General features: G+C 43.3%; 1 protein-coding gene across 4 annotated transcripts; it reads left to right on the top strand.

The window, feature by feature from the left end:
• The first annotated feature begins 282 nt into the window (after nucleotides 1-282).
• On the top strand, nucleotides 283-23,751 carry LOC118079958 (SERTA domain-containing protein 2). 4 transcript variants are annotated; one of them, XM_060271528.1, is made up of 6 exons: nucleotides 283-463; nucleotides 6,885-6,996; nucleotides 8,176-8,278; nucleotides 8,547-8,619; nucleotides 8,720-10,266; nucleotides 17,105-23,751. In XM_060271528.1, the coding sequence occupies exons 5-6, from the start codon at nucleotides 10,193-10,195 to the stop codon at nucleotides 17,961-17,963; spliced, it is 933 nt and encodes a 310-aa protein (XP_060127511.1). In that variant the 5' UTR covers nucleotides 283-463; nucleotides 6,885-6,996; nucleotides 8,176-8,278; nucleotides 8,547-8,619; nucleotides 8,720-10,192; the 3' UTR covers nucleotides 17,964-23,751. The 4 variants fall into 4 exon arrangements, with proteins under 4 accessions (XP_060127511.1, XP_060127508.1, XP_034960690.2 ...); XM_060271525.1 differs by lacking the exon at nucleotides 8,547-8,619; XM_035104799.2 differs by lacking the exons at nucleotides 8,176-8,278; nucleotides 8,547-8,619; nucleotides 8,720-10,266.
• Nucleotides 23,752-23,753: the final 2 nt, after the last annotated feature.

Genomic DNA, 23,753 nt, shown 5'->3' on the forward strand with positions numbered 1-23,753 from the left:
GGACTTGCTTCCTCATTGGCCAGCCGGACGAAGCGGACCCCCGCGAGCCCGGCAGCAAGTAAGAAATCGGTTGCCGGGCAGGGTGGGGCGTGGCCAGCCCAATGAGTGAGAGGAGAGGTGCAGCGGTGGCGGTTGAAGGCGCTCGCGCAGGCGCGTCCGCGTTCTGTAGCAACGGCCGTGGAGGTGGGGGAGGAGGAGGAGCCACTGCTCTTGTTGTCGTCGCCGAGATCCGGCAGCGGCGGCCGTGGAGGAGGGCAGGTGGGTGGCGCTATCTGCCTCCTCCTCCTCCTCCGCCTTCTCCCCTCCTAGCGCGCAAGCAGTTGCCCGTCGCCAGCCCTCTGAGGGAAGGCTGCCTGCCTGGCTGGCTCGGGAGCCGGCGGCGCGGTGCCCCCAGCTGAGGGAGAGCGGCCGGGGGTGGAGGGTCCCGGTCCTGGCCTCCGCCTTCCTTCAGGAGCCCCAGCAGGTGAGCCAGGCTGCTGCAGCTGAGGGATAAGCGGTGGCAGCAGGAGGGCACGGCGGGGGGGGGAGGAGAGAGGAAGGGTGAAGGCGGCCAGCCTGAGGGGGGGAGGCGGGGGGGGAAGATATATATATATATTGGCGGGGGGTATATATGTATATATTGGAGGGGGCGATAAAAAGGAGCCAGAGGAAACGGACTTCGGAAAGGGGGGGCAATCCTGGGGTGGGTTTTTCTTTTGCTGGATTGGGGCTAGTGGTGGGGGCTGGATTGGGGCTAGTGGTGGGGAGGAGTGGGGGATTTGGGGTGAGTGCGAAGGATCTACGTTGGGGAATGAAAGGGTCGCGGGTTGGATCGGGGAAGGTGGCAGCTGCACACACACAAATGCACACCCCACCAATTGTGGGGCTGTGGTGTGGAGGGAAGCAGGACACATATTGGGGATGTGGTAGGAAGTGGCGGAAGAAACAAGAGTTTTTGGGTGGGGTAGATGACTGGGGCTTCGGGTTATAAATCGATAGGGCAGTTAATGTTTAGTTTTTTGGGGGGGGGCTGTTAAGATGCAAGTGGAGTAGAAGGAATGTGATCGCTAGGCTACCCGGGGGTGGGGAAGGATGGGGTGCTGGCTGGGGCTCGGGGTGTGTGTACGTGGATGTGTGGGGAAATCACTATCGTGGTGAGGTTCTGAGGAATTGTGGAGCTTACGCCTCCTGGCTTGCCTATGAGTCTCTGAATACGGCCCACTGTAGCTGCACCAGTGCATAGGTTTGGACTATTAGTGGTGCAGGATTTATTTATTAAAAGCAGTGTATAGAGAATGGGATGGCGGGAGAGCAATGGGGAGAAGGGAGGAGATGTTGCTTGTGAGACCTGTCTGGTGGGTGAACGCTACTGTTTGGGAATATCAGGAGCAAGTGGGAGGAGGAGAGGTGTTGGGAGCTGACTCATGTTAATACCTGGATAATTGGGAGGGGGGAGGTTGCTTTTAGCAGATTCCCTGTTTGTGGTGGGGTGAGTGGCTGGTGCTCCTTAGACATGAGACTAGGTATTGGGAGGGGGGAGGTGAACATTATAGATCAGTAAGAAGTTAGGGGATGGGGGAAGGTGGGCATTGGGTAGGGGATTCTGGTGGAAAAGAGAAAGCAGCAAGAGTTGAAAAACTTGTTCAGTTAGACTGCAGGGGTCAGCAAACCTTTTCAGCAGGGGGCCGGTCCACTGTCCCTCAGACCTTGTGGGGTGCTGGACTATATTTTGGGAAGAAGAAGAAAAGAATGAATTCCTATGCCCCACAAACAACCTAGAGATGTACAGTGGTACCTCGCAAGACGAATGCCTAGCGCAACGAAAAACTCGCAAGACGAAAGCGTTTTGCGATGTTTTTGGTGACTCACAAGACGAAGTTTTTTATGGCCGTGCTTCGGAAGACTAATGTTTTCTGCGGGGTTTTTTGTTTGTTTTTTGCCGAAGCAAACCACGCTTCTCAAGACAAAATTACCGCAAGATGAAGCGACTCGCGGAACGAATTCATTTCGTCTTGCGAGGCACCACTGTATTTTAAATAAAAGCACACATTCTACTCATGTAAAAACACCTGGCAGGCCCCACAAATAACCTAGAGATATTCTAAAAGGACATATTCTACTCATGTAAAAACACCCTCATTCCTGGACCATCCGCGGGCCGGATTTAGAAGGCGATTTGGCTGGATCTGGCCCACGGGCCTTCGTTTGCCTACCCATGAGTTAGTCAGGGTAATACCTGGGTATGGGGAGATTCTGTATTTGAGCTAGCTGAATAAGGTGCTGGAATGGGCAGAGATGAAAATTCATGAGAAAAAGATGGGCTATCATTTTATTTACTTATAAAAGTATTTCTGTGCTGCCAGTTCATACAATACTATGTGGTGGTTAATGCTGGTACATATGTTTAGAGAGATGGTCTGAGGGGGGGATAATAGGTGCTTGGCTGGGGATTGAATTGATTCGGTTTTGAGCAAAGTGTTAGAGGTAAATTGATTAGAATTTGTGAGTGGTGCTGAGAGAGACAGCACAATACTGCGCAGCTGAACAGAGGTCATGGGGTAGTTTGGGGTAGTGGTCATGGAAAATAAGATAATTGTGTATGGAGAAGGGAGGAATTTAGGAGAACCAGAGTAGGGTCTGTTGTTCTGGAAGGAAGTGAGAGTGTAGATGGGTTATATAATAGTGCCAATGTTGTATAGTGGCTAAAGAGCCAGAGTAGAAGCCAGATTAAAATTTCTGTTCAGCAGTGAACATCACAGGATGATCTGGGGTCAGTGGCTCTCTCTCAAACTTAAAAAAAAAACCGCACAAATTTGTAGTGAGGATAAAATGGAAATGGGAACCAGGTACACTGAGCTCTTTAGCAGAATGGCAAAATTTAAATGACAATGAATTAATGTTCTTCATCAGAATTTGGTAGACAAATTTTGGTGTGGGTTGTGAGGGATATATGGGGTGGTGGTTGATGTTTATGGCAACTGATCTGATATTGGGAATGAGCTGGAGATAAGGAGAAAGAAGAGATGCATGGAAGAGGAATCATTGGAATAATTTCATGTAGGGCTTGAGCAGTGTGGGGGGTGTTCACTCTGAGAAGTAGAAACTGTATGGTGGCAGGGAAGCTGTCTGTGAATGAATGAGTATGTTGAAGAGGAGAACTGGGTGAGCAACTGGCACCTAGTTTTAAGAAATTAGGTCTGGCAGCTGCCTGCCTTGGATCAGGCTGGCTGAGTGTAGCCATTGAGCAAATCTAATAGGCTTAGGGATGTGGGGTTGGTCACTGTGGCCAAAAGCAGTATTGGTTGGTTGATTTTTTTTGTCTGAATTGGTGGGGAATGATTGGTCTCAGTTTTAAACAGGTGGCAAGAAGTTACAGACTAGCTAGTGTGGTTGGTAGGACAAAAAAACCAATTTGGTTTATGCTGTGGAAGGAAAGTGGATGTGGGTACAAGGTAGTATGAGTGAAAGATTTTTAGGCACTAGTAAGAACAGGAACGTCAAAATGCAAGTAGATAAATAGGAACCGCTACAGCGGGAAGGTAACAGCATTTCTGTGTGCTGCTCTGGTTTGCCAGTAGTGGCTTTGTCATGCTGGCCACATGACCTGGAAGCTATACGCCGGCCGGCTCTCTCGGCCAATAATGCGAGATGAGCGCGCAACCTCAGAGTCAGTCACGACTGGACCTAATGGTCAGGGGTCCCTTTACCTTTAAGAACAGGAAATGGTTGATAGTGTGTGGGGAAATTAGTCTGAATTATCAAGTAAGCTTCATACAAAGGTGATCAGTTAGAAGCTGCACAGAGTGTGGGAGCTAATTGCAAGCTAAATACTGGTAAGGGACTGATTGGGAATGATGAAATGCACAACTTGAAACATTCAGAGTTGGGGCATTTAGGAATCCCTAATATTTTTCCAGTTCTCACAAGAATCAGGAAAAGGGGCATTTACTGGAGCAGAATCTTCTGAGTGTAGACTAGAAGGAAGAATTGGTCATTGGGTCCAGTTAATACCTATGTTTGAGGAGAACATGTAACGATTGTGCTGCACAGAAGAAAACACTATGTGAAATTGCAATTGTTGTGGTAGGAGCTGGATATAGTCGGAAGGATTAAGGTTGGGTAGAGCTTGTTAAAAACAGAGTGCTCTCTCCCCCCCCCCCCTGGTTTGGAGGGCTAGAGATATAGAACTCATTCAGCCTGAGGCTGAATATTGACTCCATGTGAGGCAGCCTGGGAAGGGAGCTATGATTTGGACTGCTCTTAAGTTAAGGGAGAGGCTTGGATATGAGGGGGCTGACTGAGTATGTCACTTAGTATGAGGAGGCATCCAGTGTGAAGGGGGAGAAATGTGTGATGGATGCAAGAAAGAGCACGCTAGCTCAGGATTAGACATGTCCAAAAGTGTAAGATTGATAGAGATTTTGAGAGTCTCCAAGGACAGCTTGGAATAAGTAGTATTCTTTTGGAAGGTGACAACAAAAAGTACCATTTTATGGTAATAATAGGTCATATGGACCTTATAGCTCAAGGCAGGGTTGGGGAGTTGACTCTGTGTAGGGATTTCTCTTTGCCAAAAACAGTTTTGTGAGTAATTTAAAATGATTTTCTAACATTGCTGAGTTGTTAAGCTGGGTATAACTAGATGCTAGGATAACACTGTGTCCTTATAGTGCTGGGTGAAACATTTAGAGAGAAGCTTCCTGTTAACACAGTTGTGAGTATTACTCCCACTCAGGAACTGGGGAGGCGTGAAAGAGTGCAATAAATTTGGGGCGGGGGCTGTTATTTGGCTGCATAGCAGAGGTATAGTGTTGCTCTCTGGAGAAGCTGCTTGGCAGCTTGGAGCAGAATTGGGATGAGGTTGTCTTTTTTGTTATAAATAGCCGCTGAAGGGAGAAAGGAGGAGACAGAAGGGAGAACTTCACCATCCAGCGAACACAAATGTTATTGCAAGCTCCTGTCTTGCTACTGTGGGAGGTTCAGACAGCAGCTTCCAGGAAGTTCTGTCTGGTTTCTTTTTTGTGCACACTATGTGGTGGCTGCCTCCCTTGTGTCTTATTCTTATAGGAAATGAAATGCAAAGGGAGGAGAATCTCTCACTGCTCTAGTACCTTATTTCAGAATTTATGAGCACGTAACTGCATTAATGCTTGCTTTAAAAGAATACTCTAATTGCAGCTAACACTAAAGTGCTTTATATCTGTGCCATGTGTCTTGAGACTTCCTGAATTTCCTATAAAGAGCTAGGCTTTGATCTGATCTTAATCATTTATGTCTCTCACCAGCTTTGCTAGTAGTAGACATGATCAGTCATTTCTATTCACAAGAGTCATGACATTTATAGGTCTGGCTTTTGACATTAACATAACTCAGTAAAATAAGCTTCAAAATATAGATTTGAGGATAGCTCAGCAAAGCAAATAGAGTCAGCTTTGCCCATTCAGGTCTTACAACATGGTGTACAATATTCTGGGGTCAGCTCTTCATGCCTTTTGCGGAGGATCCATGTGCAGAAAGCTATGGTCACCTTTTACCTATCTGGTGCCAAGTACTTCAGTGTGGCACAGAGAGATTTTCTTGAGTGCTAGCTGTTATAAATTCAATACCATTTTAGGATTTCTGGAAATTGTGATGTGGGGCTTGGCAGCAAATGATTCTGCAGTTTCCTCATTCGGTGGTTTCCTCATGTGAAGTCATCCGTGTTTCTTTTCTGTGTCTCTGTCTGCCTGTCTTTAGAATTTTCTAGACCGAAGTATGGTCTTGGTACAATTTTCATTTGGTCTGTCATTTCCGCTCTCCTATGTAAAGAGAAAATCCAAGAGTCCACAGTTGAGAACTGACTACATATTTTATTTATAAAAGTATTTGTATAACACAATCTCAAAAAATATCAGGGTGGTGTCATATAGTAGTGAGCAGCTTTTTGAGTATTGTTGGCTGGATAATAAGCAAAATAATAGGAATTGAGAGGGAGTGGGGTGGGGGAGCTGGACATGATGGAAGACCCAAAGTCTGCATCAACATCATGTCCATCATTTTTCTGTCCTGTATTTTGCTTGACATCCAGCCTGTAAGAGAGTTCTGGAGAACTTGAAAATGGTGATAGTTTGGTTGGTCCTTATAAAGGTATTACCCTACTGTGGCTTTTGATGATTTTTCTAAGGGACCAGCACAGTTTCCTATGCTTTTTGAATGGGTGAATAGAAAACTACAAGTAAAATGTAATTGTCTGAAGGCAGCCCTGTTTAGGGAGGCTTTTAATGTTTAATAATTTTATTTCATTTTTCTGTTGTAAGCTGCCCAGAGTGGCTGGGGAAACCCAGCCAGATGGGCGGGGTATAAATATTAAATTATTATTATTATTATTATTATTATTAATTGTCTGTTAAAGCTTTCAGTTTTTCAAGGCAGAATACTAATGGAAGTTTGTGGATTTCTCCTGGGGCCAATAGCCTTTGTTTCCTGGCATTCACCTGAGTGGCAAGTGTGCACACAGCTACCATAGTGAAACACAGTAGTACAGAGCTACTGAGGGTGCATGTACAGCCAGTAGCCTTTTAAGACTTGAAGAAAGTAGTGAGCAATTTGTGCAACTGCCACAGTCTTGTGTTGTGTAAACCCTAATGCAGTACTATAGCAGCTGTGCACATCTTTGATGCCACTACAGTTCCTTGGCTCAGAAAGATACATGGAATCACCTCTGTTGATGGAGATACATTTCACTTGATAGCTTTTGTGGGGAAGAAGATGCGGAACAAGGGAGGCGCAGTGGCTCAGCAGCCTCTGAGTAATTATATGCAAGTCTTACAGAAATCCATAAAGCAGTAAATTATAATTGGGATGTTGCAACTAATTATTTGTTACATAATACCATAACCAAATGTTTCTCTAATTTTTTCTTGAAGTTGGATCACTTGACTGAAAAAGGATTACTTCAGCTGTTATCAAAGTTGTTCTTAACCTCTTCACACCATATCTGGAACATTCTGGCCTGAATTCACTTTTTCATTTTCAAGGGTAAGATTTTATATATATTTTTAATATTTTTATATTTAAAAAAGCACCTAATTATTTGGGATTGTCTGACATCACAAGCGATCCATCTTTGCAAACTAAAGGATAGTTCAGATGTTGCAATAAATGGAAGTTGAAATTTAACCAGCTACTCTTTCACTAAGAGAGTAACTTATCTTCTCCTGCAAATGGCCCCAGAACAATACTCTCCCCCCCCCCACTTTTTAATTCCTGCAAACATCAGTGTGAGTCATGAGAAGGTGGGGAGTGGCTGAAAGCTATCCCTGAAACTAGCAGCATAAAAGAATGTCTCCAGTGTGACTATAAACCAAGAGGTAAGAGAGCAAGGGTTAATAACCAGCGTTTCCCAATTTGTAGCATTACCTGAATAGCTTTTACTTGTTTACCATTATGATTGCTAGGTTTTATGGTACAATAAAGATACAGAAGCTCTTCAGACATTTTCAAATCTCTTCATTCTCTTTTTTAAAAAGGTTACATAGTACTACCGGTAGCAGCGCTGTTGTTAGACAATTTTTAAAAAACAAAAACAAAAAAACCTGTGTACCAACTGGTTAAATACTGTTATATTTTGGTTGATTTGAGGAACAATTCCATGCCTCAGTTATACTGGCTGTGGGATGACACATTTTGGCAGAAGCCTTGCTACAGTAGCAGGACAGGAAATATACCACTGCCGTGACAGATAATACCAACAGAATGTTCTGCCAGTAAATATGTGGTAGTGGGATGGGCAAAACAAAAGTGGAGTAGTGAGCAGAGGCAATGCTGGGGGAGTAGCCTGTATCTATGATGTATCCTGTACTCAGACCACGACTGCGCCTTTGTAGACCATTCGGCTTTACATCACCACCATAACCGGAGCAATTGATCTCCTTCTCATCTACTAGTGGGGGACAAAGATAGCCATCGATGTTCAGTCCACTCATGTTGCTGCAACCAAGCATAGAATATGGTGTAACTTGGTGCCCAACTGCTGCACACCAGTACGGGGAGCCCACAACTTGGATATTAGAGCACGGGGCCTATATCTCTCCAGCCCCATGTTGTGCACATTTTGGAGGGGGCACTTTAAATAAAATGGGAGCACTTCACAAAAAGCAGCCTGCCTGCAGAACACTCAGTGGAGCTTGAGCACGTTGCAATAATATTTCTGTCTAGAACCCCTACAGGTACCTTGCCATGGGACTTCACATGCAAACACTGCAACAGCAATTGTCATTCCACTCCAACTGGGAATACCAGGATAGAGTACCCAACACAGGTAAGCAAAGGAAAGGGGGAATCATGCTACATTGTCTTAACTGCTTAAACTGTCACTTATGCCCACACACTTTGCAATATGGGAATACTATGTCTTACCTAAGCTGTATTTTTCTAATGTGTCCCTCACAACAGTGGGAAGCCATTTCCCCTATAGACAATGGTGGTACTCATTGCCACACACAAGTTATCTATTGACAAAGGCAAGGCACTGTGCTTTAGCTATTACTATTGTTGGTCAAATACTCATGAGCACTCTTGCCTTGCAGGATCACAGCTCACCTGCATGAAGTAAATCAAGCTGTCACTATAGACACTGAGTTTCACTGCAATTCTAAATGGGTGTGTATACTCACAAGTACTGCACATCCATTCAGGAACTATGTGCTCCAATTGCTGACTTTTCCTTATTACTTTCTGTGTCTTCTATTACCTTCCACAGGACAGTCTCCCACGTACAGGATCCATCCTGCTCCCTGCTGTTTGCAGGCCATTAGAGACGTCCATCTCATGAGCAACAGCAATGACCAGACTCCTGGTTTTTCCTTTGTAAGGTTGCCCCAGAGAGGCTCCTGCATCCCTGTAAGCTGACATACAGTTATGCAACAAGTGAAGAAGCTTCTACCTTGGAGCTGGTGCCATAAGCAACAGTGTACTGTCTGTTAAGCCAATTTCCAAGACCCAGGAACCCTACTGGATTGACTCCCCTACGCTTGAATTTTTCTCGTTCAGGATCTCGTCTATTCTGGATGCTATTCAATAAAAGCTATGACTTTGTGATGAGTGGCATTTTTTGTTGCTAGTGAGTAGGAGATAGGGATCACTTTGCCTTTTGTAGTATGACATTGCTTCAGCTGACCTCGGAACATGACTCATGGGCTTGAGCATTTGATGGGCTTTCAGGGGCAGTGGTCCTCTATCCACTGCTTGCTGACTCTAGTCTGGACTACAAGAGGCACACAAATGGAATGAGTGCTGTTGTCAGAGTGCATGAGGCAGTCTCCTGTTATGGCTGAGTGGTTAGGACAGTGTTCTGTGTCGCTTGCAGTGTGGATGCAAGTCTTTGGAGCTCCTCCTTTGCCCTTGACATGACTGGCTTTGGGAGGCATTCCCCCTTCTCCCCAGTGTGTCTTGAAAATCTACCACCTGCTTCCCAACTTCATGCCACTTGCAGTGAACCACTGGAAGTTGCTGCCTTCTGTGTCTATGGCTGTACTTTGTGTGTCCAGTGTTCTTTTTTGATGGCTAGGCAAAGGGTGTTTTCTTCCATGGGTTTTGTCTGATGTCTTCAATTCAGAGCTCCCTATCAGTGAACTACAGGTGAAACTCGAAAAATTAGAATATCATTGAAAAGTTCATTTATTTCAGTAATGCAACTTAAAAGGTGAAACCAGTATGTGAGATAGACGCTTGACATGCAAAGCAAGATATGTCAAGCCTTTATTTGTTGTAATTGTGATGATTACTGCGTAAAGCTGAAGTAAACCCCAAATTCACAATCTCAGAAAATTAGAATAGTGTTTAGCTACTCAATCCATAACACCTGCAAAGGTTCCTGAGCCTTTAAATGGTCTCTCCGTCTGCTTCAGTAGGAATCACAATCATGAGAAAGGCTGCTGACCTGACAGTTGTGCAGAAAGCCATCATTGAGATTCTCCATAAGGAGGGAAAGCCTCAAAAGGTTATTGCAAAAGAAGTTAGATGTTCCCAAAGTGTTGTATCAAAGCACATTAATGGAAAGTTACATGGAAGGGGAAAGTGTTGAAGAAAAAGTTCCACAAGCAGCAGGGATGACCGCAGCCTGCAGAGGATTGTCAGGAAAAGACCATTCAAACGTGTTGGGGACTTTCACAAGGAGTGGACTGAGGCTGGAGTTAGTGCATCAAGAGCCACCACACACAGACAGATCCTGAAGATGGGCTTCAAATGTCGTATTCCTCTTGTCAAGTCGCTCCTGAACAAGAAACTATGTCAGAAGTGTCTTGAAGCGTATGTACCTTCTTTTCCTTTGTGCATGTATATTGTGCCAGTATCTGTGGACATGCTTGGGACTGGCACTATTTATGAACTGCCCAATAGTGGGTTCTTTGAGTGACTTAAAATAAATACAAAACAACATAATTAAAACTATTGCAGCAGGAAATAAAATAGGCATGGTAAAACTCAGTGCAGCACCAAAGTTACATATATCGTAACACTCCACAAATACCCCAAAGATCTTTTTTAAGACTCAATAGCCTGGGGAAAATCAGGGTCATTGGTAACTTTGCGACTGGGTGTGCTATGGAATCATTTTGTGTGTTGTGAAGTAGGGGTGTTTTTTCAGGGCCTTTCCTTGCTATTGTGAGCTCATTGGCTGTTGCAGAGTGTGGACAACATGTGAGTTATCATCCCTGGCACAATTCCTGATTGGGTGAGCCTCTATTTGTCCCTAGAGCTAACCATCTACCACACTGCTAAAGTCTTTCCCAAAACATTTTTTAAACTCATCAGAGGTCCAGTTGTGATATTCACCAACTCACCATACTTCCACTACCATTCTCTTTCCATTTGAGCCAATAGTTATTCTTCATCACTTGCAGGGGGCTGAGTGGCCTGGGCATGTATGCGAGGCCCATTCAAAAGGTGGAGAACCTGATAGAAGATGCAACCAGCCTATTCCAAGACCTCTAGGACTCACCCATAGTTGTTCCAGAGACACTGGTTTGTTGTATTTAAAAGGCTCATTCGGAAATAACCTTCCGTCTCTCATTTCAGTAGGATCCCAAGAAGTGTTGGGTCTGACCTTGATGGCATAAAAGTACTGTAATATTTCTTAGTATTAAACGTTCTTCTATGCACCTCTCACCTAAGGCTTCAAGGAAAACATCCTCCCTGCATATGCAGGACTTGTTATTTGTTGACCTGTGACTTGAACTCAATCTTCTGCATCTTCTGCTTCAGATGGGCTGCTTCCTGTTGAACTCACAATCTTGTAAACTTCTGAGTACAGCATATTGAAAGGGACAAAGCATAGAAATGGTATTCTGTGTTTTGATTGTATCCCTGTACCATATGCCAGGATAAGGAAACCTAAATGCTTATTGCTGCTACATTTAGTGCCAATCGTAGGTTTTCCAAACCAGTAACCTGGGTGACTTTTTTAAACCTACAACTACATTTTTTTTAATAGGAGAAAATTATGGTTGAGCCACAAACTAACCTATCCATTTACTTATTCATCCCTTGATACTGAAATGTGTCTGATCCATGCAGGCTTCTTTAGAAATTCTGAAGAAGGTGAGTGTTGGAGCTAGAGAGTAAGCTTCAACAAGAATTTTCCTAAGCAATTTTAAGCAAATATTTCAGTCTGTTATCCTATGGCTAATATGGCGAGAATTCTGACCTACAGAATTGTTGTGGATAAGTAATCTAAAGTAGTAAATGGGAACCTGTTGGCTCTAGAGGTTGGCTCCATTTCCACTCTTAGCCCTAGCAAGCATGACCAGTAGTCAAGCATTATAGGAGTTGTGTCCCTCCAGATGTTACTGGACAACAGCATCCAGATCTAATTCACCATATGACCTAAATTCTACTTACGAATTTAATGCGTTCCGAACGCACATTTGTAAGTTGGAAAAAATTGTAAGTCGAAGCAACCCTATCTAAAAATTCGTAAGTAGAAAAAATCCTATCTAAACCGCATCCAAGATGGCGGACAGAGCTCCATTCGTAAGTAGAAACATTCGTAAGTAGAGGTACCACTGTAGTTCTGTTTCTGTGCCATCAATGAGGTGGATAAAGTAGGCTCCCATAGTGTTATAAGCCGAGAGAGAGAGAGACGCACAAAAATGGTGTTCACACTCCTTAGACTGTGGTGTGATTTCTTTGTCAAGTTGATTATTTGGATTTTAAACGTGGGGAAAATATAATTAAAATGAATAATTTAAAAAATCTGAAAAGACATTGGGTAGCTCTGTCTGACTGTTACAAACAATTGCTTGTAAATACTTTGGAAATTTGAAAATAATTTGAAATGTCTATTCATACAAAATAACTAACCTGGAAGCTGCTGGTGTTGATCTCCTGGTTTGCCAAAGCTGTATAGTTTAGTAGAGTTGCATACATACTACTTACAGAGTAACAAGCTTACTTTATCCAGAGTTACTGCCTGCTTTTTGGGGTGAATTCAAACAGAGGAAGTTTGTAATGTCTTGTAGTAACAAGAGAAAGCAAGGAAACTGAGTTCCCCATTGTGCTAAACATGGCAGGCTTTCCATTTCAGTTTGTATCCAAAGTTTAGAAACAGCAATTTGCTTTTCCAGCCAAGAATTGAAGCCGATTCTCTCCAGTCCCTCTTCCTTTATTGAAGTCTTGCAAGATGTTGGTTTTAAAAGTGGTTGCTTACTTTCCTTAACTGATCAGCTGAGAGCTGAATGACCAAAGTAAACACCTGTGATCAGCTACAATTGTGCCTGGAAAATAGAGCAAGGAAGCAGTTTAGGAGCAATGGTTCTTCATGAAAACGAGAGAATGAAGCCCTTTAAAAGAATGGGTAATGAAGCGCTTTTGCTTTAAGTGCTTTCTTCTGCATGAAGAGCCATCTTTGTCTTTGCTTCATGTGTTGGGAGAGGCAGCTGTTTCTCTGCAACAGTTGGTGTCTGTGTCAGGTGTCTTGTCTCCCTTGAAGATGGTGGCTCAGGAATTGCATAGCTGCCACTTCAGAGTGAGGGGTTTAAGATTAACTCTTCCAGTGGTTAAGAATGTTTCCAGTCCTGACAACATTCACTGGCTCTCTTGAGCTCCTATGCACAGGTGTAGCTTTAGCTGTCAAATGATGAACTTCCAATACCAGGCTGCCATGAATGTCCCATCAGTGCAACTACTGCAGCTTGCCAGTCAGAATGTTTCCTTTTCTTCCAGGGGTTCTTCTGACACCCCGCTGAGACAGTTTTGGAGGCCATGTGGGGAGGAAGGGAACCCCATTGTGCAAGCGGAAGCTCTCATACAGGGTTTGCACTGAAAGGACTTGTTAGGAGGATCCTACCCAAAGTCTTTCACTTAACCTTTCCATTTGTTAATAAGTGCTGTGCTCACATGAAAAGATCTGCATTAACCAATTCACACAGTTGTGGTTACCATGCATCTTGTATACTTGCTGCCCCCCAATCTACATGTCCTGTGGTCTCCAAGGTGCTTCTAGTTTCTTTGTTGTGCCTGCTGCAAAAGGGACAATTATGCAGTCGAGATGGTCAGGATTCATGGTATTGGCATGCATTTTGTAAGGTTTTAAGAAGTCTTTATGTGGCACTTTTGTGGAAAGATGGGGGAACATCTCAGTAGATCAGTGCTGCATCTGAGCATCCTCAGACCTTGTTGGAGCTGCAGTGTTAGGGGAGGGTGGGTCTGCTTATTTTTTAAGCTGGGCAAAACAGTAATCCAAAATTTGTAATCTTAATAAGTTGTGCTTACTTACCTTTGCATATTTCTGCAATTGTTGGGAAGGGCACAGATCTGTGCAGAGGAGAGCAACAGAACATAGGTAATATTGTATGTATTTCAGGGAGGGAGAAGGGGTCCACTCAGTCATAGGAGAATCTTCATATGGTCGTCTTTAGTTTGGAAAATTTGTCTGGCCTGAACTGCAGTGTGGAGCTGGCAACCACTACTGTCAGCTGAGCAGCTGTTGGCTGAACCCAGTACTGAGATGAAAGGGAAGTTGGGAGGCCCTCTGCAGTGTGCAGGGACTACATACTTGCGTTCCAGTCTTAATCTGCCTTTCAGTCTCAAATTTATGCATCCCCAACACCACCCCTTTCTGTGTGTGTGTTGAAGCAATTGAAGGATCTCCAAACGGTTGCCTACCAAAAGCAGATTTGCAAAGCCCAGATTTCACCAGTATCTATCTGCAACAGTGCAAATGCCCAGTGCACTTGTTTTGATGTTTCTGGATTCTCTCTTCTCTCTAGTACCAAACAAGGGAAGGACATGGTCCTTTTTCTTGAGCCCATGCACCAAATTGTGGGAGGCTTGAGCACCACTCGGACCTTATTATTTCTAAAGCAGTTTTAAGCACTGTCCAGAAAAGGGGATGCATTAATAAGATTGCCAATTACTCATTTACATATTGACACATCAAATGATATTTCATACCAGTTGATGAGATTATCCATGAAACTTCATGCCACAGTAAATTTAGCCTTCAGTGTGCTCTCTCACTAAGGCCAAGTGCTTCTGTGTGGGAAATGGCACATAACCTACAGGCAGATGGTTTGGGATAGTAAGTGTTGTGAAACCCACATTGGTATGGATTTAGTGGTAGAGAAGCAGAACTCAGTTAGTGCAGTGGAGGTTTCCTGGTGTCTCCCTCACATTACAGCCCCCTTCACCCCTTGAAAAGCCACTCCTAAGGGGGCTGTAGCAGGATGGGGAAATTAGGAGAATTTGGTGGGGCTGCCTAATGGAAGTGCCTTTCTGCTTATGCAAAACGTTTCTGGATTCAAACCATTACCTTCAGCTGCAGAAAGCAATGTTTTTGCGGCACTTTGAAGACTATATGATGCAGTGTGGCGTAAGCTTTTATGGACTAAAGTTCTGGCGTCTCAACAAATAGTTCTTTAACCTACCACAACAGATTTTGTTTTTTTGGTGCAACATAGCTACCTTTCTCAAATTTGCCATTTGCCTTGTGTACTGCAAAACCACATCCAAATATGCCAGTGTGTGATCATGACATAAAATGATCTGCATGTGAATTACAGATTTCTTTCACAAAAGTGTTTTCTATGTAGAAAAACCTTAATTGCTGCTCTCTTGTGGTATGACACTTAAACTGAGAGTGTCCTAAGGAAGTTGGCTTGAGGAATCATGCGTTAGGTTTTTATCATTATGAAGTACAAATTCTGTGTTAGGTTTTGGGATACCCTCTTTATGCAGCTACATGCCCACAACCTCCCAAATTTTCCAAGATTGGAAGGGATCCTGATTAGAGTGCAGTACTGTTCAAAGAGAGTGTCTTGCACATGCTATTCTTCTCTCATTTTCATTTTAAAAAGCTCTTGTGCCAGATCTCCACACTACTACTGAAACTTGGCAGTGTAAGGGTTCTGTGGGAACAGCTGACAAAGGAGAAACACTGAGGAATTTAGTTGCAAGGATGGCTGGTGTGCACACCCTTTGCTGGACTTTGATCTACAATTGCTGTAAGAACTGCTGTTTCCTGCTTGGCTTCATTTGGGAGCATTTGGCAAGATCATTCCTCTCTCCCTCCCACCCAGCTTTCCTCATTCTGAAAGACTTTCTTCTTAGAGCTAAGAGTTCTGCTTAAAAAGTCTCTCCCAAGCACCTCATTGTCTGGAATTTTGAGCAAAAGCACTGTTGCTTTGAAATACATTGCGTTGTTTTTAGCCATGGGGAAGCTGTTGAGTTTGTAACAGGAGCGGAGTAGTAAGGCTTCAACAGCTTCTCTGAGAGCTATTTTCTGTGTTCGCCAAGACTAAAAGTCTATCTTCCAAGTTGGGAGGGAAGAGAGTATGGTCAAAATCAAAAAAATTATTGGGAGAACCCAGCTTTCCTTCAGCGCTCAAACCAGTTTTTAGATCAAGCAACCTAAAGTGAATATTGAAATCTCACTCAATGTTTAAACCATTTTTTGCAGGCTGGGGGATGGGGGAGGGCAATTGGGAAAGAATCTTTAGTCTCTGAATGTTGCCACTGAAAACTCAACACTATGCTAAATTAAGGAAGTAAAAATTCTCTGACCTGCAAAAATCATGAAGATTAAGCAAAGGAGTGTTTTTCTTATTTACCTAATTTAATATGTAGCGTTTACTCTGCTGGTTTTGGGGTGGACTGGTTTTGGTTTTGGGTGGCGCTGTGGCCTAAACCACTGAGCCTAGGGCTTGCCGTTCAGAAGGTTGGCAGTTTGAATCTCCACAACGGGGTGAGCTCCTTTTGCTCAGTCCCAGCTCCTGCCAACCTAGCAGTTTGAAAGCATGCTAAAAAGTGCAAGTAGATAAATAGGTACCACTCCAGCAGGAAGGTAAACGGCGTTTCCATGTGCTGCTCTGGTTTCGCGGCTTAGTCATGCTGACCACATGACCCAGAAAAACTGTCTGCAGACCAACGTCGGCTCCCTCGGCCAGTAAAGTGAGATGAGCACCGCAACCCCAGAGTCGTTCATGACTGGACTTAACTGTCAGGGGTACTTTACCTTTTTTTAAGGAGCAACATGGCCACTGAAGCCCCTCACTCTGATATCCGAATCATTACCTTGGGCTTCTAGAATTGCACTAGACATTGCCCACATGCTTCCAAGCATAAATTGGTAACTGTAAGAAAAAAAACTTGTGTTTACAAAATTAAAGCTGGAATTCTTTGGAAGTTGAGGTCAGCAGCTTTTCTTCATGCTTGTGGCAAGCTCTAGCTATCCTTGCATTTCCGCCTTCTGTCCAGAGTCGTTGGCGAGTTTAGAGCAGATTCCTTTCCACCTCCAAATACAGCGATCATTTAGCTCTATGAAGGCAGTGATGGCCAAATGTGGCCCTCCAGCTGTTTTGGGACTACAATTCCCATCATCCCTGACCACTGGTCCTGTTAGCTAGGGATGATGAGAGTTGTAGTCCCAAACCACCTGAGGGCCAAGTTTGGCCATCACTGCTATGAAGAGATCTGCCACAGCACCCTTGTTGAACAAAAGTCTGGCTTATGTCTGGAAACTCTACTATAACACCTGGACTTTCATGGTAAAAAAGGATATATAACACATAAACCCTAGGAGTGTTGTTACAGCCATATACTTGACTGTGTTATACCGATCCGCAAATCATTGGTTTATGCTCTGTTTCAGGTTCATGTTGGGAAGAGGTCTGAAACGCAAGCTGAGTGATTATGAAGAGAACATGGCAGGTGTGTCAAGTGCCTTTGATTCCAGCCGAAACCTGCCATATCCACTCAAGAGGCAGCTGGTGCTCAATGTGTGCCTCACCAAACTACAGACCTACAAGATGCTGGCAGAGCCAAACCTGCACCGCTCTGTCCTTATCGCCAACACAGTCAGGCAAATCCAGGAGGAGATGAGGCAAGAAAATAGCCAGCAGTTCATTCATATGTGCAGTGGCTTCAGCACCAGCTCTTCCAGTTACCTGGGCTTGGATTTGTTTGGAATGCCGTCTCACATTTCCCCAGGCGTTCATCAGCAGGAGTCCAACGGTCGTGAGCCACGGCCTGTGGAAGGCCCAATTGAGAACAACTTGCTGGTGGTTTCAGATAATGACATGTCCTCTGCCATTTCATCTATTCTGAAAGACTTGGACTTCATGGAGGACGTGAGCCCACCTTCGTACCTGGCTGGATCTGGAGATGATCAGTTTAAGACTTCTGAAACTTCAGGCTTTCGGTTGGAAGATGACAGACAAGACTTGAAGGGAGTGGAATGTGCGTTTGGTTCCTTCGAAATTTCAAGCTCAACTAGCTACTTGAAAGACTTGGCTATCGATGACATTTTTGAAGATATTGACACTTCGATGTACGATTCAGACTTTGACTGCCCCTCACTAACCCCTCCAAGAGCATCGCCTATGGCACGCACAGAAGAGATGTTGAAAACCTTCTCTTCTTGCAATTCCTCCTCAGCAAGCAACATCCCGATATGTAGAAGTGATCTCAGTGATTTGGACCATATCATGGAGATTCTTGTAGGGTCTTGATACTTTTTTAAAGTCCAAAGATACTTTTTCCTATGCTGCCACCCTATGCTGGTTTGAAGAAAAAGCCACAGAGAGACGGATTGAACTACAAAGTGTTACGTTGGAATGGTAGTTAGACATTATTCTTAAGTGGTTCTCCAAAACTTATATATAAACCAAAAAGTGGCAAGCTGTTATATAAAATGGAGTATTTATTAAACCAATTGTGCAATTTTTTTAACCCTAGGGTAAATGCAAGGAATATGTCCCTTGCACCTTTCCCTAGTCCCACAAATCTCACTTTTTTAAATGTGCAATTTTTAATCTGTCCGAAAAATTTGCATAACAGTAATTTCCATAAGGGGAAAACATCTTCTAAAGTCTAATGATTCTATTTTTAATATAAAATGAGACACTTTGTTGACATTCACTGGAGCTGCATACTTGGATTTGCAACCTCAGTAAATACAAATATATTTTTAAAGTATTTAAAGGACTACAGGCCTCTTCCCTTTTGTTGAAGGAGTTTCAAGATGCTTGGCAGCAAAATGCCTTGCATTTTGTAAAGCATTTGAAACTATTTATTTTTGTAAAATTTTATAGCCTTTTTACATTTTACTACATTGCTCCATCCTAGTTTAGAGATAACAAAAGAGGCACGGCAAAGCACTGATCTGGTTGGATGGAGCTGGCACTACCTCTCTAAGCAGCAATGCTGTAACTCTTTCCAGTGCTTTGTCTAAAACTGCAGATTTTTTTTGTTTTCTTGGATGGCGTTTGTGGTGGTATAAACAAGAAACTTCTCAGCGTCATGGCTGACTTCTGAAATTTTATGGTATTTAATTATACACATTTACAAATGTAATTTATATGTAGATTATCCGATTTTAAACTTTGTCAGTATTATGTGCTTCAATTTGGGAGTAATATGGGTTTTTTAAATTTAGTATTTACTGTACAGGTAGAACTATTTTGACTCTTTGGAGAATATTGTATCTCTGCAACACGATTTCTAGATTTTATGTGCAATATACATCACTTAAGCAGACCATTTTTGCACACCTTGGATTCTTAAAGAAGTGCATCAAATCCAAATGGCAGGCACCAATTCAAGATACTAGAGGTGTCTGAAGTGTACTGTGTGCACTCTATCTCCTGGCAACTTTGTCCTGTAGGACTTGGGTAGGGCGTGCCTAAGAGCACAGCTGTGGCCTAGCAAGATTCCTTTTTGTGGGAGGAGGGGTGTTGCTTTGTTCAAAATGCTAATCATAGATTATATGCCTTTCATGATGGTTTTTATCTTTTTTTGGATGAAAAATGCTAATAGTCTGCACTGTCCAAATTCCAAATTTTAGGAATTTGCACAGCAGTGATCCCTACAAATTGCAGAAGCAAATTTTGACATGTTGTAACATAGGCCTGCCATCAGCATCCAGTATGCATGAATGTGTCAGGACGCATGCACCCCATCGATGCCTACCAGGACTAAAGCCTCTTCCAGCTTTCCTTTGGTGCTACTGAGCAGGCCTTTCCTGCAGTAGTGTTGTCGATTGAATATGGAAATTCATTAGATATCTGTACCCACCTCAATTTCTGTCCACTCCACCCATTCATCATACCAATCTAAGAACAGATGGCGTCAAAGTATCAAAAGCCAAAACCGGCCATCCTCTTTGTCATAGCTTCCAGACACATTTCTAAAGGCAGAGCAGATTGCATTAGAATTAGAGGACACACACACAAGAACTCTCATAGGGAATTCCTATTACATTTTTGGGAAATGGAGGCTGGCAGCCCTCTCGCACTGGTTGGAGATGAGCTGCCACTTGGTTCCAGTAGGAGATACCCAAGCACCACAGGGAAAAGCAGGCCCAAAGCAGCATAAGCCAACATCAGTTCCTTGCCCTGTTGCTCGAACCACACTTGACTTGCTGGAATCATTGCTTCTCCCCTTCCCACCCAACTCCCATTGATGTTTTCCTAACCCCAGTATTGGCATGACAATGAGTATGTATCTGCTGTGGAAGGTTTATTCTGAGAGCATACCAGCTCAACAATGATGCATTTTGGGGATGAAAGGCTCCAGACTGGGGCAAGAATGTGGTTAGTTATGGAACAACCAGCATCACGGTATGTCCCTAGCATAAATGCATGAGGTAGTTCCACAGGTGATGTGGAGAAAATTATCCAGATGTGTCTCTTATCAGTAATATTGCTATTGTCAACCTTGTTTTCTAACTATTTATTTTAACTCTTTCATTTTATTGTTCATGAGGAATCCATCAAGCTTCAGATTTTTTTATAATGGAAACAGAACCTTGTTTAATCTCAAAATAATTTAAACACTCTCATCTTGGGTTCCAAATATTGGGATGTTTTAGTCCTGACTCTCCTAATAATGGAACCAGATCCTGCAACTAATGCAGAATGAATCCTGTTTTGTTGCCCCAGTGCACAGCTTGGCAAGGAAAGTGTGTTTACATGCACAACCCATGCAAATAGATCTATACCACAGCAGCAGAACCTTTGGCAAAATGCTCTCAATCTTTGATGTAAAGGGATTTGGGTATAAAGAATGTTCACAGATTGTGCAGAAATGCCTCTTTGTATGTATAAATATGAATCTTGAAAATGGTAAGGGCCTTCTGCACTGTGATGAAGCAGAATTGTGGTTAAAAGAATATTTTTTAAAATTTCTGTGATAATAAATATTTCATTCTAAGTTCTCATCTATGGAAGTAATTCTTGGTTAATTTGAATATTTGTGTGTACTTACAACTGTATTCCTGTTTGTCCTTAGTTTTCTACTGATACATAATGCCGGCAGGGCAAATGATCTGACTTGGGCATGAGAGGTCCCTTTCCTAACCAAGAGATACTGACTTGCACTGTGAGCAGCACATTTTGTGGGTCTAACTACATTACAGATGTGTGAAGAAAGCACTGTTTTGTAAAGAAACATGGCACTGAGGAGAGGACCACTACCTTTTATCTGCTCCAATTACCTCCAGCCACTTTTCCAGAGAAGGTTTTAGAGGTGCGTTAAACACATTACAAACTTCACAGAGGAGAAAGTTAGCTGGGCAGCAGTTTGGAGCACAGAAATGCTAGGTGGGTAGATAAGTATTGACTCTGCTGGTTCTCTGTGGGGCCCAGAGGGCTAAGTTGCTGTGTTGGCATGGAATGCTTGACCCACAACCCGTCAGGATGTTTATAGTTCTTTGAGACATGGGCTAGTTGTCTGGCTGGGATTAGAACCTCACATTGGCCCTAAAAACAGAGTATTTTTGTGTGGCTGAGGAAAGGAGGCAGGGAAACTCTGAGCCCAGAAGTGAGGTGGCTGGAGGAAAGGTACAGAATAAGCAATGAACAGGAAAGAAGTGCAAAGGAGGAAAAGATGTGCAGAAACTTGCTTGAAAACCTGATTCTGGTCCAGGCTTAAGGCTTAGTTCTTATTTGTCTTTGATGTACAATCATTTTCAGTATTTTTAAACTGCCCCTTCATCTATGAAATATCAGGGAAATATACAAGAAAGATTAGGTAGTCGTGTGTATATGTGTGTCGTAAATTAATGAAAGACTGATAAAACTAAAAAGCAGACTAAATAATAACTGGCTTTGAAATACGTTAGCAAATATTTATGACCAGGTGTTCAACTGATGGTAGCAATGGTGCCAGCTGTACTTTTATGGGGGTGGTTATGGCGATCTCAAGACACGGGGAGAGCTGCAGTTCACCAGGTAATTTGTCTGAAGCTGGGCTTCCAGTGACAATGCTCATTCCAAGACTATCCCTTGCCACCAAGCTAAATTTATAGTCTTTCATGGGGAGTGCAACCCATCTTGTACACCCAATTGCTGGACATGAGAACCACCTCCATGTTGTCATATGCTTCATCTTACTAGCTTACATCCAGCCCACTTTGCAAAACCAGGCACTGGTCTGAACAGCCTCATGCTGCCATGTTACTACAAACACTTTGATAGCCTCACCCAACAGCTGCTTATAAAATATTTTAACTCAGATGGACTAAGGTAATGGGTGGTATACAAATACAATTCATCATGTGGACAGGATAGGACCCTGTAGCATTCAGAAGCTTGAGCAGAAACCCTCCAATCCTTTCTCAAAGTGACCCTGTATATTGGGGGAGGGAAGGGAAAGATGCCTTTGTAAGTCCACTAATGGCCATGGCTAGAGGCAAAAGTATGCAGAGCTGTAAATGTGTCTCCCCACACACTCTAGGCTGGTTATTTCACACTGACACTTCCCTCCCTATCCTCTATCCAGGTAAGGAAGAAGCACTGTCAGAGTTCAAGGGTACATCCCAGCCAAGCAAAACAACTCAAGGGTGGTGTAAAACCATGTGGGTAAGAGGTCTGGCTTAGGGGGAAAGCCTTGTACAGTACTGTATTTGTGATAAATGTTTATGCCTGGATGAGGCTTCAATCCCATGCAGCTGGCCTCAGCAGGATACTTCCCACCGAACTGCTATAGAACCAACACCTAACTCCTAGAATCTGAGGGAGACTACTGGGTCATAAATTCCTACTCAACAAAGACAATTGGAATGGGGCCGTTTATTGCATAATAGAGTCGCAGGTCAGTCAGTTCCAGGTTCACATAGCAGGTGATGGGAAAGGCTCTGGGGTCTCTTGAGAGATGCTAACAAGCTTGTATAGACAGGGAAAGCTAGTTATGTCAAACCTGGCATAAGGCAGTTTCTGAAGTACTCTAAAATTCCACCCAAACATCTAAGCAAGTAGCTTGTAGGGCAGCGTTAGAAGAAAACATTTCACAGCAAAACCTCTATATTGTGAATAGTTTATTAAAGGCAGAGTTACAAAACATATCAGTGCAGATTTGTTCTTTATCAACTGGCCTGTAAGAGGCATAATTTTTCCAACTTTGAGCTTTGTCATATTACAGGCCCTCCCACCCACTGGTGGGGGCATGCCATGCTAACTGGGTGCACATGTTCCACTCCACTCATTGTTAAGCAGCTTTAAACAAAGGCAGCTGGACACTGAATTTGACCTATTGCTATTAAAGTAATAAGGACACACACAAAAAAAAGTTTCTCCTAAATTGACAACGGTGCCCACCAAGTTTTATTCCAGAACTGAGAACACAGCCCATAAAATTTTCTATAAGCTATACTTGCATGTAGATTATGCTGTGTCCATACTGGCATTGACTGCAGTTCTGGGATAGAGCCTTACCCATCATCACTTGCCCTGACCTTTCAAGAGAAAATTCAGGACCAGCACCCATAATTAATTTCAGTAGATATGACAATAAAGCTTTCTAACATTTCATGGTTGTAAAACAGTTTTGGAATTTAAAATACGCTCAGTATAAAATAGAAGGAAGTAAACTTTCTCTTTCCATGACAGAGTGTTAAAAGTGTATCATAACTGCATGGGACAGAAGCAAGGCGAGCAATTGCTCTCGCTCTCTCTGCTCCCCACCCTGCCGTTTAGTCAGACAGACTCTCAAGTGCAATGCTTCCCAAAGTGGCAGTGCTGGAAGAAGTTACTCTTGAACTAATGTGGGACTGATGCTGCTAGGATGTAAATTATAAAACATGGAGTGACACAGTGTAGCTAAGTGAGGGGAATGTTACAAGTAATACCAAGGCAGGGGCATAAAAGATCTAATTTAGGTTAAAAGAGGGCCGTTTCTTGAAGTTTGAGCAGTACTTCTTAGTTCCTGGACTCCTTTGTTCTAGTGCAGCACTGCTCAAACTATTGGGGGTTTCTCAGAGAGGTAATCCAAACCAGAAGACAAAATTTTCCCTTTGACATTAA

The sequence above is a fragment of the Zootoca vivipara genome, chromosome 1, assembly GCF_963506605.1.
Source record: "Zootoca vivipara chromosome 1, rZooViv1.1, whole genome shotgun sequence".
Classification (NCBI taxonomy): Eukaryota; Metazoa; Chordata; class Lepidosauria; order Squamata; family Lacertidae; genus Zootoca; species Zootoca vivipara.